Source organism: Pelodiscus sinensis, chromosome 4 (assembly GCF_049634645.1).
Source record: "Pelodiscus sinensis isolate JC-2024 chromosome 4, ASM4963464v1, whole genome shotgun sequence".
In the NCBI taxonomy this organism is placed as follows: domain Eukaryota; kingdom Metazoa; phylum Chordata; order Testudines; family Trionychidae; genus Pelodiscus; species Pelodiscus sinensis.
This window is the reverse complement of record NC_134714.1, coordinates 17,843,425-17,856,377: the sequence shown is the minus strand read 5'-3', so window position 1 is coordinate 17,856,377 and position 12,953 is coordinate 17,843,425. Positions and strand designations below refer to the sequence as shown.

At 44.3% G+C, this 12,953-nt stretch overlaps 1 protein-coding gene across 1 annotated transcript in view; it reads left to right on the top strand.

The window, feature by feature from the left end:
* The window catches only part of CEP170B (centrosomal protein 170B), a 93,871-nt gene that overhangs the window by 18,651 nt on the left and 62,267 nt on the right, over positions 1–12,953 (top strand). The window contains exons 3-4 of the mRNA XM_075926449.1: positions 6,720–6,809; positions 10,751–10,829. Coding sequence (XP_075782564.1) covers positions 6,720–6,809; positions 10,751–10,829 — 169 coding nt within the window. The remainder of the gene's footprint in view (positions 1–6,719; positions 6,810–10,750; positions 10,830–12,953) is intronic.

Sequence of the window (12,953 nt, the reverse complement as noted above, 5' to 3'; positions counted from 1 at the left end):
TATTTTTGGGATGGAAGATGCAATTAAACACGTTTCCTCACTCTATCACCTTCATCCACCTCATTGGGGCAAAATGCTGAATAAACCGATGGTTCCTAAAATGCTGGTGTAAATGAGGCTGTTCCTACTTTGTGGGGCTCTATCCACTGGAGTTAGATCAGGCGGTAGACTAACCCCTGGAAGCTAATCAGTACCTCTTGTTCATGAGTGGGATATGAAGCATTCTGCTCAAAACCGGAAGAACAAAGGGTTGATCAGCCTCCAGCCCTCGAGGTTGCTGGTATACCGAAAGTAAGAGTTATTTCCGTTAATCGCAAGGGATGCCATAACTGGCTACTTCTGCTCTCAAACAGATATGGGCCTACCGACAGAACAGACCTGTAAGACTTAATGTAGGCAAACGCGATGGGTAGTGAGCACTCCGCTTCTGAAAGGGTAGGTTCCTTGCTTGCCTTCCATTACAATACAGACATATTCTGCAATCGCAGTTGGGTTGTCTTTTGGCGTTGTGAAATTACATCTGAGACTCGATTGTCCTGGAGGCAGAGTGACAGCCTGTAGAGGGAGATGTCTGTACCAAAGGCACCCATGGTCCTGAGACACATGCAACCCTCTCAGAGGGTCCCTTGTGTTAGGCCCAAAGTTGCCCACATTCCATACACATTTAGCATCCACTTTCTTCTTCTTTATTTACCTCAGAGGCAAAGAGTCATAACACCGAGGTTACAGAAAGAATTGCTTATGATAAGAGAAGGGAACCTGCAATTTCTTTGTGATAGGGACCTTTTTTTGTTCTGTTTGTGCAGCATCCAGCAAGATATAGTCCTGGTCCATGACTGGGGTGCCAAGGTGCTACTGCAATACAAATAAAACATAAAACTGAACTTATTTTACTTCCTGTGTAAGTAGGCCCCATGTATGTATCCTTCCATCCATCTCTTGTCCTGAGTTTCTATCATGCACTATGGGATCCAATGGCTAGGGCAAAAGCCTAGGACTTGAGAGTGAGGTTCAGTTTTCTTCCTTGCCACAGACTTGTATGACCCTGGCCAAGTCACTTAGCCTCTCTGCTCTTCATCTGTAGAATGGGAATAATAGCACTTCCCTCCCTCAGAGGATTAATACATTAATGACTGGGAAGTGCTCTGTGATGTAGTGATAGAATAGGCATTATATAAGAGCTAGAAGGTGTTGTTGTTATGTATTATTTGTTTGGGACTTGGTATAAATGTATTGGAGCTTGGGGGATGCTCTTTAATGTTACTTTTCTGTGTGCAATGTTAGTTGTCCAGAAGACATTTTCATGTACAGGCAGTGTCGCCCCCCCCCCCCCCCACCAGCAGACCAGGCTTTTCTCGCGGACGCCTGTGGTAGAGCAGCTTGGGCGCTGCCGGTTGGTCCCGCAGCGCACCGCTCCTCGGCGCTACTGGACCAACCTGGTAGCACCCCAGCTGCTCTGCCCCAGATGTCCTGATTCAGCTGCTGCTGGTCAGTTTCAACAGCAGCTGAATCTGGACGCCTGGGGCAGAGCAGCTGGGGTGCTGCTGGGTTGGTCCAGTAGCGCCTAGGAGCAGCGCTACTGGACCAACCCAGCAGCACCCCAGCTGCTCTGCCCCAGGCGTCCCCAAGTCAGCCGCTGCTGAAACTGACCAGCGGCTGACTTCAGGAAGCCCGAGGCAGAGTTGCTCTGCCCCGGGCTTCCTGGAATCAGCCGCTGATCAGTTTCAGCAGCAGCTGACTTGGGGACACCTGGGGTAGAGCAGCTGGGGTGATGCCGGGTTGGTCCAGTAGCGCCGAGGAGCGGCGCGCTGCGGGACCAACCGGCAGCGCCCCAGCTGCTCTGTCCCAGGCGTCCAGATTCAGCTGCTGTTGAAACTGATCAGCGGCTGATTCCAGGAAGCCCGGGGCAGAGAAACTCTGCCTCGGGCTTCCTGTAGTCAGCCGCTGGTCAGTTTCAGCAGCGGCTGAATCTGGACGCCAGTTCCGACTTAAGTACAAATTCAACTTAAGTACAAACCTACAGTCCCTATCTTGTACGTAACCCGGGGACTGCCTGTAATGGAAACTGTTGCACAGCTTTAACTACAGTAGTTAGTGATAACTTCCTGTCTCAACTACTAGAGTAATAACACCTATTGGATGGCATGGCAGTTTGAATTGCATGAGCAGTAAGGATCGTTTTTCATTTGGAACTGACTATATTTACATACACTGGTGACCCCTTTTACTTACAAATTGGGTTTTACTGAGATATCACAGTATTAGAAATGCAGCCCGAGACAAAGCTGTTTTAAAAACTATCTAAGCAATAACTTCTGCTGTCTGCAGCAGGTTGTAAATGATGCAGGATATCACGTGATATATAAACATATCCCCCAACTGGAATATATGTTTGTTTCCAGTCAACTCATTGGGGTCATTTGGGAGCCCACATTTCCTTAGTCTGGAAAAAGAAGAAAAAGCTGAGGATTTATCTGCTGCTAGGAACATTAGTGGCATGTTTGACATCAGCAAGGGAGAAAAATTCTGGCAAAGTATTACAATATTTGTCACCAAAAAAAGCCATCCTTTTGTTTTAATACTGGAATTCTCATGAAATAGTGCAGGCCTCTGTTTGCTTAAAAGCAACTTGGCAGAGCCATTTTGAGAATAGCATTATGGAAGCCAGTGTGTATGTACCTGGAGAAGAGGAGCAGCCCCTCTCTTCCAACAGTTTGTTCATTTTGTGGATACCAAGAGATACCACAGAGGTTTATATTGATGGGCTTTTCATTGACTGGTCTAGTTTTTCCATTTAGAATTCAGGTCATATTGGGAAATGGAAAATAATCCTAAATATAGAGCAGACAGTGTCAGTAACCTCATTAATTTTTTCAAAACTTTAAAGAAACAGTTTATTTTACCTGCAGCTAATTTGTGCATTTTGAAGATTAAATTTACTGAGTGCAGTTAACAACATAAAAAATCACTGGGGCTAAATATTTGAATAAAGTTATCTGTGTGTAGGTACAGGAAAAACTCTGTTATATGGCATGTTGGGGGAATGGAGGGAGGGGTACTAGTTAATTGAGTATTCTGGTTAACTGAGAGTTATACTTCACCAGTGGAATACACATTTTCAAAGAATTAGAATACAATAAAACAAATAGGGTGTAAAATAGTCCATCGGTACTCACCAATATAGTAGCAGTTCTGCACCACAGAGGAGTTGGTTTCTCAAAGCCCTTAGGTATATATAGGTAATGTTTTCTGTACAGTAGGTTATCTTTTGACACCACATATCACTATGGGCAGCTCATGGCGTACACCCAGATCACTAAAAATGCACTTAACGCTAAACTATACTGAACATAATTGAATCTTTCTGTGATGATTCAGAAGGCACGTCAGGGTCTTGCAGTGCCTCAGAGTCGTCATGATCAACATCAATTATCACTGTAGATGTGGAAGGTGAAGGAGATTGGGCTGAGTCTGTAATGACCCTACGACACATCCTGGAAGCTGCTTTTTTGACTAAATCCCTGATTTCAGCTTGCTTACTTGTCTTCTGCCTCTCTTGCATGAAAGTAGAGTGCAGAATATGCAATCGCATGGCATGCTGGGCAGTATACTGTCCCTGTTACTAGATGGAAGATTTGTATTGGGAGACAGGGAGGTTGACAGAATTGCTGGCCCCTGGGCAAGGTGGCGGAAGGGCCAGTCTCCATTTTCCTGGAAGAGGCAGGGCCTTGGACAGAAGGGGTGGGGCTGGAAGCTAGGCTTCCTCCACCAGCATTTCAGTGCCACCCAACACTCCAGTGGAGATTTAAAGGGCTCGGGCTCTGGCTGCTGCTGCAGTAACCCATCCCTGGGGACCACAAGGTGCTAGGTTCGAATCCCCCACCACACCCACCCTGGGAGCAGCTGTTCAGCCAACACAAGCTACCCCAGAGCAGGAGCTGGCTCTAGCACTTGGAAGGAAGCATAAGGGATGCCTGGAAGGTACAGAGGGCCTAGAAAATAGGGCATTCACTTGGGGAGGGCAATGTTGGGGGTTACAGCTCCCTGAAACTCCCCACATAGGGAGGTGGGCTGTGCTCTGGAGTGGCCCAGGGGATAGGGCACTTGCTTGGGGAGGGCAGAGCTGGGGGCCCAAGCTCCACTCCCCCCTCCACCCTGGGAGCAGCCAAAGAGCTAACACAGGCTGCCCCAGGGCTGGAGCTGGCAACTGCACTAGGAAGCAGGGTTCCTGCAACTTCCGCCTGCTGTCAACATGCCTGTTGGGAGATACCAGAAGTGCTGGTTAATTGATCTTTCTGGTTAATTGAGAGCCGGATAACAGAGTTTTTACTGTATTCCCAGAACAGAGATTTTAGACTATTAAGTTCCTTTTATTATTAAAAAGGAAGTGAACATCTTTCTCCTAATAAAGAAGAAACTTAGATGGAAATGTGTTACATGTCTTGAGTGAAAAATGTAAATATCCGCCACAAAAGCTGGTATCGTCTTTGCTGTGTTTGAACAAAACACAAGGAAGTAATGTGTGCAATCACCCATTATATTGAACATAACGACAATTTGTTTTAAAATTGGATTTTGCTTAGTGATATTTTAAAAAACTTATTTTTAAAAACCCAAACCCGAACATTCTCGCATTTAATTATGCAACTAATCTGCGAGATTGAACTTGTACACATGCACAAAGGAAAGCGATGCAAAGCCAAAGTATGGGGGGAAAATCATTTAAAGAAAATCTAGCTGCATTTGCATCTTGGAGAGTAACTAAATAAAATGAGATTAGAAATACAAAGACATGACTAAAAATAGGAAAGTTCCAAAAGATAAGGCAGCAGATTCTTGGCTGGTGTAAATATGGAGCAATGAGAATTGACAGAAGCTGGGAATCTGCCCCAGTTTTTAAGTGTGGTTAGTTTGGTTTGAGTGTGTGCTGCTGTCACACTTTTAAATCCTGCCTTAAAAACGGTGGCTTTAAATGAATTTTTCCTTTTAAAAATAATTTGGTAATAAATGTTAAAAAAAATTGCTAAGTAGGTTTGTCTGTTATCTGAGATGGACTGGTAGGCACCAGTCTTGCAAACTCTTATCCTTGTGCTAAACTTTCAGCACACGACTAATCATAATATAGTGCTCCTCTATAAAAAGGGAAATAAGAACAACCCAGGAAACTACAGACCTGTGAGCTTAACTTCTGTGCCAGGAAAGATAATGGAGCAAGTAATTAAGGAAATAATCTGCAAACACTTGGAAGATAATAAGGTGATAGGGAACAGCTAGCATGGACCTGTAAAGAACAAATCGTGTCAAACCAATCTGATAGCTGTCTTTGATAGGGTAACGAGACTTATGGATAGGGGAGAGGCGGTGGACGTGGTATACCTAGACTTTAGTAAGGCATTTGATACGGTCTCACATGATATTCTTATCAATAAACTAGGCAAATACAACTTAGATGGGGCTACTATAAGGTGGGTACATAACTGGTTGGATAACCATTTTCAGAGAGTAGTTATTAACGGTTCACAATCCTGCTGGAAAGGTAAAACAAGTGGGGTTCCACAGGGATCTGTTTTGGGACCGGTTCTGTTCAATATCTTCATCAACAATTTAGATGTCAGCATAGAGAGTATGCTTATTAAGTTTGCAGGTATACCAAGCTGGGAGGGGTTGCAACTGCTTTGGAGGACAGAGTTATAATTCAAAATGATCTGTACAAATTGGAAAAATGGTCTGAGGTAAACAGGATGAAGTTTAATAAGGACAAATGCAGGGTGCTCCATTTAGGAAGGAACAATCCGTTTCACACATACAGAATGGGAAGTGACTGTCTAGGAAGGAGTATGGCAGAAAGGGATCTAGGGGTTATAGTGGACTTCAGGCTAAATATGAGTCAACAGTGTGATGCTGTTGCAAAAAAAGCAAACATGATTCTAGGATGCATTAGCAGGTGTGTTGTGAGCAAGACATGAGAAGTCATTCTTCCGCTCTACTTTGCACTGATTAGGCCTCAGTTCGAGTATTGTGTCCAGTTCTGGGCACCACATTTCAAGAAAGATGTGGAGAAATTGGAGAAGATCCAGAGAAGAGCAACAAGAATGAGTAAAGATCTAGAGAACATGACCTATGAAAGAAGACTGAAAGAATTGGGCTTGTTTAGCTCGGAAAAGAGAAGATTGAGAGGGAACATGAGAGCAGTTTTCAGATATCTAAAAGGGTATCACAAGGAGGAGGGAGAAAACTTGTTCTTCCTGGCCTCTGAGGATAGAACAAGAAGCAATGGGCTTAAATTGCAGCAAGGGAGGTTTAGGTTGGACATTAGGAAAAAGTTCCTAACTGTCAGGGTGGTTAAACACTGGAATAAATTGCCCAGGGAGGTTGTGGAATCTCCACCTGTGGAGATATTTAAGAGTAGGTTAGATAAATGTCTAGCAGGGATGGTCTAGACAGCAGTGGGTCCTGCCATGAGGACAGGGGACTAGATGCGACCTCTAGAGGTCCCTTCCAGTCCTAGTATTCTAATATTCTATGATAATGAGTTCAATGGAATATTTAGAACAGTCATGTCAGCTTTTCCTGTTTATCCTCTGACTATTTATAGAATTAATAATGTGTAATCTTCCACCTATCCCCATACCAGGTAAGGGGAATATCTCCACTTTGTTTTGATTACCATAACCTCTGGTGTCTGGCCAGTCTCAAGTTCATTATGCTTTTGTTTCCAGTCCCGCAGTGTGGATAAGCAGCATGCTGTAATCAACTATGACAAGGACAAAGATGAGCACAGGGTGAAGGATCTGGGGAGCTTAAATGGGGTAAGTTGTAAACTCATCCGCTGGCTAAAACATATGCACTGTGCATGTCTAAATCCTAATCATACATTTATGAGCATGCTTAACTTTAACTTACAAAAGTAGATGCATTTTGAGTCTGTGGGATTCAGGTGAATGAAGCTGAAGACCTGCCTAAGTGTGTGCATGGCTGGTTTGGTTAATGACTTTGTTTAACTAGAAGATAAACACACATCCACTGAAGTGATTTTCCATTATTTTGGTGCTCCCTCTTTCTCTGCCCCACCTCCAGCCTTGCTGAACTCTCCAGTTACTAATTCAGTCATAGAGCCAATTAGAAAAGAGAGAATACAGTTCCTCTTCTTCCCTCCACACCTGGGCCAAAATGGGTTCTGCATTGACACTTTCTGACTGGCAGTATAAAACTGTAAAACTAGTAAAGCCTCTTCTGTCAGCTGTTCATGTGAAGCAGGGTGACCTTGGACAAGTCAACTGTCTTCCTAATTAACAATGTGGAATTCCTAATTAACGGTGTGGAATGCCATTTAATTTCTCTGTTGAGATAAAGCATTTAAAAATTACTTTTTAAATCATTGGAATAGATCCCCACCATTCCTCCCTCCCTGCCTACTTCTGTTGTGAAAACTGAGGGGCCTCTTGGCCTGATGAATTCAGCACAGAGCTGGGAGACAGGTACTCTTGAGTATCCTTTTCTGGCATCCACGCAGCATATGGTTTCAGGCAAGTCACTTAGGGAATGTCTACACAGCAGGGCTAAAGTTGAATTAATCTACGCAAGCCTTCAACTACATCAATTGTGTAGCTGAAGTCAAAATAGTTTAGTATGGCTTTTGGCGCTGTCTACACAGCAGGATTTGGAAGGAAGAGCAGTCTTCCTTTGACTTCCCTTACTCCTCATGAAATGAGGGTTATGATGAGTCAGAGTAAGAAGTCTTCCAGCTCGAAATTATTTCGAAATAAAAGGCTTTCTGTGTAGATGTGCGTGGTGTTATTTCGGAATAACGTCAGCTATTCTTAAATAACGCTGCTGTGTAAATGTACCCTTAGGGCTTGTTTACACACCCAAGTTGTACTGCGTTAGCTAAAGTGGTGGAATTAAGGCTGTTTGGCCCCCTACTGCTGATGCAGTTATATTGCTCTATTGACACTTGATACTGATACAGCCATTTCTGGTGGGAAAGAAGAGTGCATTGTATCTGCATAAGGCACCTTTGTACTGGTATAACTGTGTCCACCGTAGGGCTACATCCACACTGTTTGTTTTTTGCGGAAGAGAAAATGCAAATGAAGCGCTCATTTGCAAATCTCACACTCTCATTTGCATATTCTCTTCCGATCCTTTTTGCGAAAGAGGTTTTTGCGAAAAACCCCGCAGTGTAGACGGGGCCATTTTTGGAACGAAACCCTTTTGCTCAAGATCCCTTATTCCTTAAAAAATGAGGTTTACAGGATCTTGCGCAAAAGGGTTTTTTTCTGAAAAATGGCCTAGTCTACGCTGTGGGTTTTTTTTTTCTTCGCAAAAACCTCTTCCGCAAAAAGAATCAGAAGAGAATATGCAAATTTAAGCATGAGATTTGTAAATGAGCGCTTCATTTGCATGTCCTCTTCTGCTAAAAACCAACAGTGTGGACATAGCCTAGGGGATGTACTACTATAACTATCTTGGTTTAAAAAAAAATCACCTCCCCTTAATAGTACAGTGGTACAAAAACTGTATGTAGACCAGGCTTGGGACTCTCCATTATCCTCTATGCAATGTGCATTGTGTGTCTCTCTGATGCATTGTGTATAGGGAAGCTAAGAGTTAGTAAAGGGATTTGGAAATGGAAAGCTCTGCGGGAGTGCTCCGTGTTTGTTATTTTGTTTCATAAATACTGTCGCTGGCGCACGAGATAAGAACTTGTGAGGCAGGTAAGTCACCCTGGCAAAGAAGCAGCAGCTGCTGAAGGGGGCTGATAGGTGATGGCCGAGGTGATGCAAGCTGCTGTGCGCTTGCTTTAAATAAACATTAATATTTAGTAGTAAATATAACAAACCATCACTCAGTGGAGGAGGTAAGCTCTGCATAGGGACCTTTGTACTCTCAAAGGTGGGGATGGGCAGTAATTGTCACAGTGGGACACTGCAAGAATTTGTAAGTGGTCATGGGCTGCACTTTTCTGGTATATTAATGGAGAGGTGCAAGTCTGGGATGGAGTTTGGGTGCAGGACCTGGGGCAAAGGGTGGGAGTATAGGGTCAGGGAGGGAACTTGGTTTCAGAAGGGTGTTTCAGTGCAGGAGCGGGTATCAAGTTTAGGCTCTGGCTGGGAGGGTTTTCATAAATGGCTCCTGGCTCATTGACCAGTCAGGTGCTCGGGCAGCCCGGCCGCCTGCTGCAGCCCCACACACTGTTCAAAGCTGCTGGCTTTTGGGGCAAGTGTGTCGCTGCTTGCCCCTTGGAGGGAGGGGGCAATGCCCCTGCAGCTCCCATTGGCTGGAAACTGGCCAGTTGGTGCTGTGAGGAGGATGCTGGGCAAGGTGGCATGTGTCTATCCACTGCCCTTCTCTCCCCTCCTCCTAGAGGCAGGCAGGCACTCAGAGACATGTTTGGCTCAGCAGCTGGCTGCTTTGAATGGAGTGTGGGGAAGCCTGTCTGAGGGCCCTACTGGGCTGCGGGACATTACTAGCCTGGGGGGGGAGGGGTCATTGTGGGTCAGATTCAAATATCTGGTGGATCAGATCCAGCCCACAGGCCATATTTTATCCACTACTGTCCTAATGGGAGTCCACCCTGCCCTCACATCCCGGTACCTCTTTTCGTTCTGATGCTACAGACGAGGTCCTCAGCAGCTGTAAATCACTGCAGCTGTGAAGCACATGGAGTTTTGCTGATTTTGCTCCAGCTGTGGATCTTGCCCTATGTTCTAAACTCTATTTCTCTGGATTTAATTCTTGGGCTTGTCATGCGTGCTTAATCTGGACTATTGTGAGAGGATTAGGAGGGGAAAGTTATGCCCCAGCACGGCAAACATATTTGCTCATTTTCCTTTGTAAGCCCGTTTTTTCAAAGTCCCTTTCGAGAGAGTCAGGTTTTTGTTGTGTTTTGCAAGCAGTGACTCTGCTCTCACCAACCCAAGGAAGGAATTGCGTTGCTGTGCTGAAAACCCTGTATCAGGCAGCTTGATGCACATTTCCCATCTATGTAGAATTCCACCTTGGAGCATGTGATAATTCCCAGTGTTTGCCAGTGCCCGTCTTCTGATCTAAGTGCAGCTGTATGTCTAGCTCCCACCAGCATTTGTTTGCATAAATTTGTGAACTTTTTTTTATTTTCAAACCAGCTATACAAGACGCACTTGCACACAATTGCCTGATTTTCACATGTGGATTAATTTCTTTTCTATTGGGAGGCCGGGCATCAAATTTCCATCTCTGCCACACACTTCTTGTATGGCCTTGGGCAAATCACTTAACCTCTCTGGGCTTCAGTTCCCCATCTGTGAAATGGGAATAATTAGTTGTAAGCTCTTTTGGGTGGGGGTATTTTTTAGTTCCGTATTTTATATAGCACCAAGCATAATGTGGCCTTAGGTACCACTTCAATACAAATGATGAAGAAGCTTCCTTTCATGCATGCCCTGCCTCCACCCATCCCCGGTTTCTACAGTTTATTTAAGTGGTAAGCTTTTTGAGGCAGCGCCCTGCCTCAGAGCAAGTACATGTACAGATCCTAGCATGTTGTAGTACTGATCTCCATGGGGGCATGTGAGTGTTACTGTACTAGCTAAAGAAAATTAAACCCAGTACACAGAATATGAGTAGTTCTAATTGTCAAACTATATTTTGTTTTGAGGGTGAGCTAAGTGTTTCCAGAGCTGTATACATGTGTTCCATTGGGTTGCTTGATTAAATATATAAACATTATGCCTTTCCTCAAAACAAGGCCTGTGCTTCTGTCTTGCAGACTTTTGTGAACGATGTCCGGATTCCTGACCAGAAGTACATCACACTAAAGCTGAACGACGTGATTCGCTTTGGCTATGATATCCTTATTGCCTGAGCACAGCATGACACACTATTTTTGTTTGAAGTGCTCTGTTTGCTATGTTGAGGGTGACATATCCTTAATCACAGCTAATGACTAAGTGTGTGGATAGTGCCTTGTAGAGCCTCTGGATGGCTCATCAGCTTAGAAGTTCTGCACTGTGGGGTTGATCCAATGCATGCAAATGCCAACTCCCTTTGATTTTGTTGGATTTTGGATCACGCCTTCTGTTAGCAGGATCTCCATTCATCATAGGTGCCATGTCTAGCTCTCTCAGCTTTAAGAAAAAGACAAAAAATTATATGGGAAACTACAGGCCTGTAAGTTTGACCTTGATTGTATGCAAATTTTGAAAGAGAAGATAGTTAAGGATGGTAATTGGCATAAAATACAGCGTTGCTTTACAAAAGGTAAATGATGCCAGGACAACTGATCATCTTCTTCGAGAAGATAACTGATTTTTTAGACAAAAGAAATGCAGTAGAGCAAATCTTCCTGGATTTCTGGAAGGCATTTATTACAGTTCCACATGGAAAATTCTTAGTTAAATTGGAGAACATGGGAATTAATATGAGAATTGAAGGGTGGATAAGCAACTGGTAAAAGCGGAGGCTATCCTAGTCATATTTAACATTTTTATTATTGACTTTAGCACAGAAAGTGAGAGTGTGCTAATAACATTTGTAGATGACACAAAGTTGGGAGGTATTGCCAATACAGAGGAAGACCAGAATATACTTGAGGAAGATCTGCGTGAACTTGAAAACTTCAGTAATAGAAATGGGATGAAATTTCATAGTGGAAAGTGAAAGGTCTTGCACTACTTGTGTATTTTAAGTGAGGCACAGGTTCAAGTGCCTTGCTGAATTGTGACCTCCCTGGCTAAAATCTTGCTGTATTGTTGTTAATACTACAGAAGCCTGAAGGAGACTCTTGGAAACTTGAATGCATCCAAGGCATTAGGCCAATGGCTAGAGTGAAGGTAGATTTTAATGACTGTGATACAGATCTAAACTTTTCCATTGCACATCTTAGTCAAAGAGCCTACTGGGCAGCCGTTACTCCTGGATATTCCTGCTGAAATATGGCAAATGATGAGGCAACTTTATGTTGCCCCTCCGGAGAAGACTTACGAGAGTGAGGGCAGCAGGGTCAGTCGTCATCAAGCACAAACTCTACCAAGTCTGATTGCTGCCCATTCTTTGCCATGGCATTTTAGAGAGTGCATTCTGTGATTCTCTTGTTCAGCCCTGTACCGAAGGCTGCATCGTTCATGTGTTGTGAGCAGGGCCAACCAGAGAACTGGGGTCAGGAGGGCCATTTGGCCTGGGCCTCAACCTGAAAGGGGCCTCACATTTAGACACTTGTTGATTTTTTTTGCACAGAGAAAGGCTAGAAAAGCATTTGTTAAAAAATATTCATTCATTTTTTTTTTTTTGGTGGTGCCTTATTTTGTTTTCATGTGTCATCATTTAATTTTATTTGTACTCTGGCTAGGGGCCTCAAAAGCTGGAAGTGGCCCTGCCTCTCTGGGCCTCTGAGAGGGCCTGGCTGTGAGTCAGCTGAGCTCTGTTGCATAAGGGCATGCAGCTCTTTTTTCATTGAGAGAGGCCCTCACACACAAGTGATGTTTCCCTGCTATGCTCCTGTCACTGGTGTCTATTTGTAGTTTAACATTTCCCTCCCTGTCTCCCCCTCGGCTTTGTGTAATCTTTATAGGACTATTTCTGACTAGACTGCTGAATGCTTCCTTCATACATTCTCTGTGGGGAATCCACAGAGGTAATTGCCTGGGCCCAAAGACATGACTATTGTCCTTTTTGGAGAGGTTCTAGTAACTCACTCCGAGTGACTCGCTTAGGGTTGCCAGCTGTCGGTTTTGAACTAGACAGTTTGGTATTTGAGGGTTCTGTTTGGGAAACAAATTGAGAAAATACCGGACATATAAAATGTCCGGTATTTTCTAATTAGGTAAGTGAGTGTGTCTACCAGCCAGGCAGTACGCAACTGTGTGAGCGGGCGGGAGGGAATCGTTCACGCTCCGCCGGGACCGTACATGGGATGGGCAGCGCTCCGGGACTGCGTATGCCCGGGCCAGCCTCACTGTCCCTGACTCCCTCCC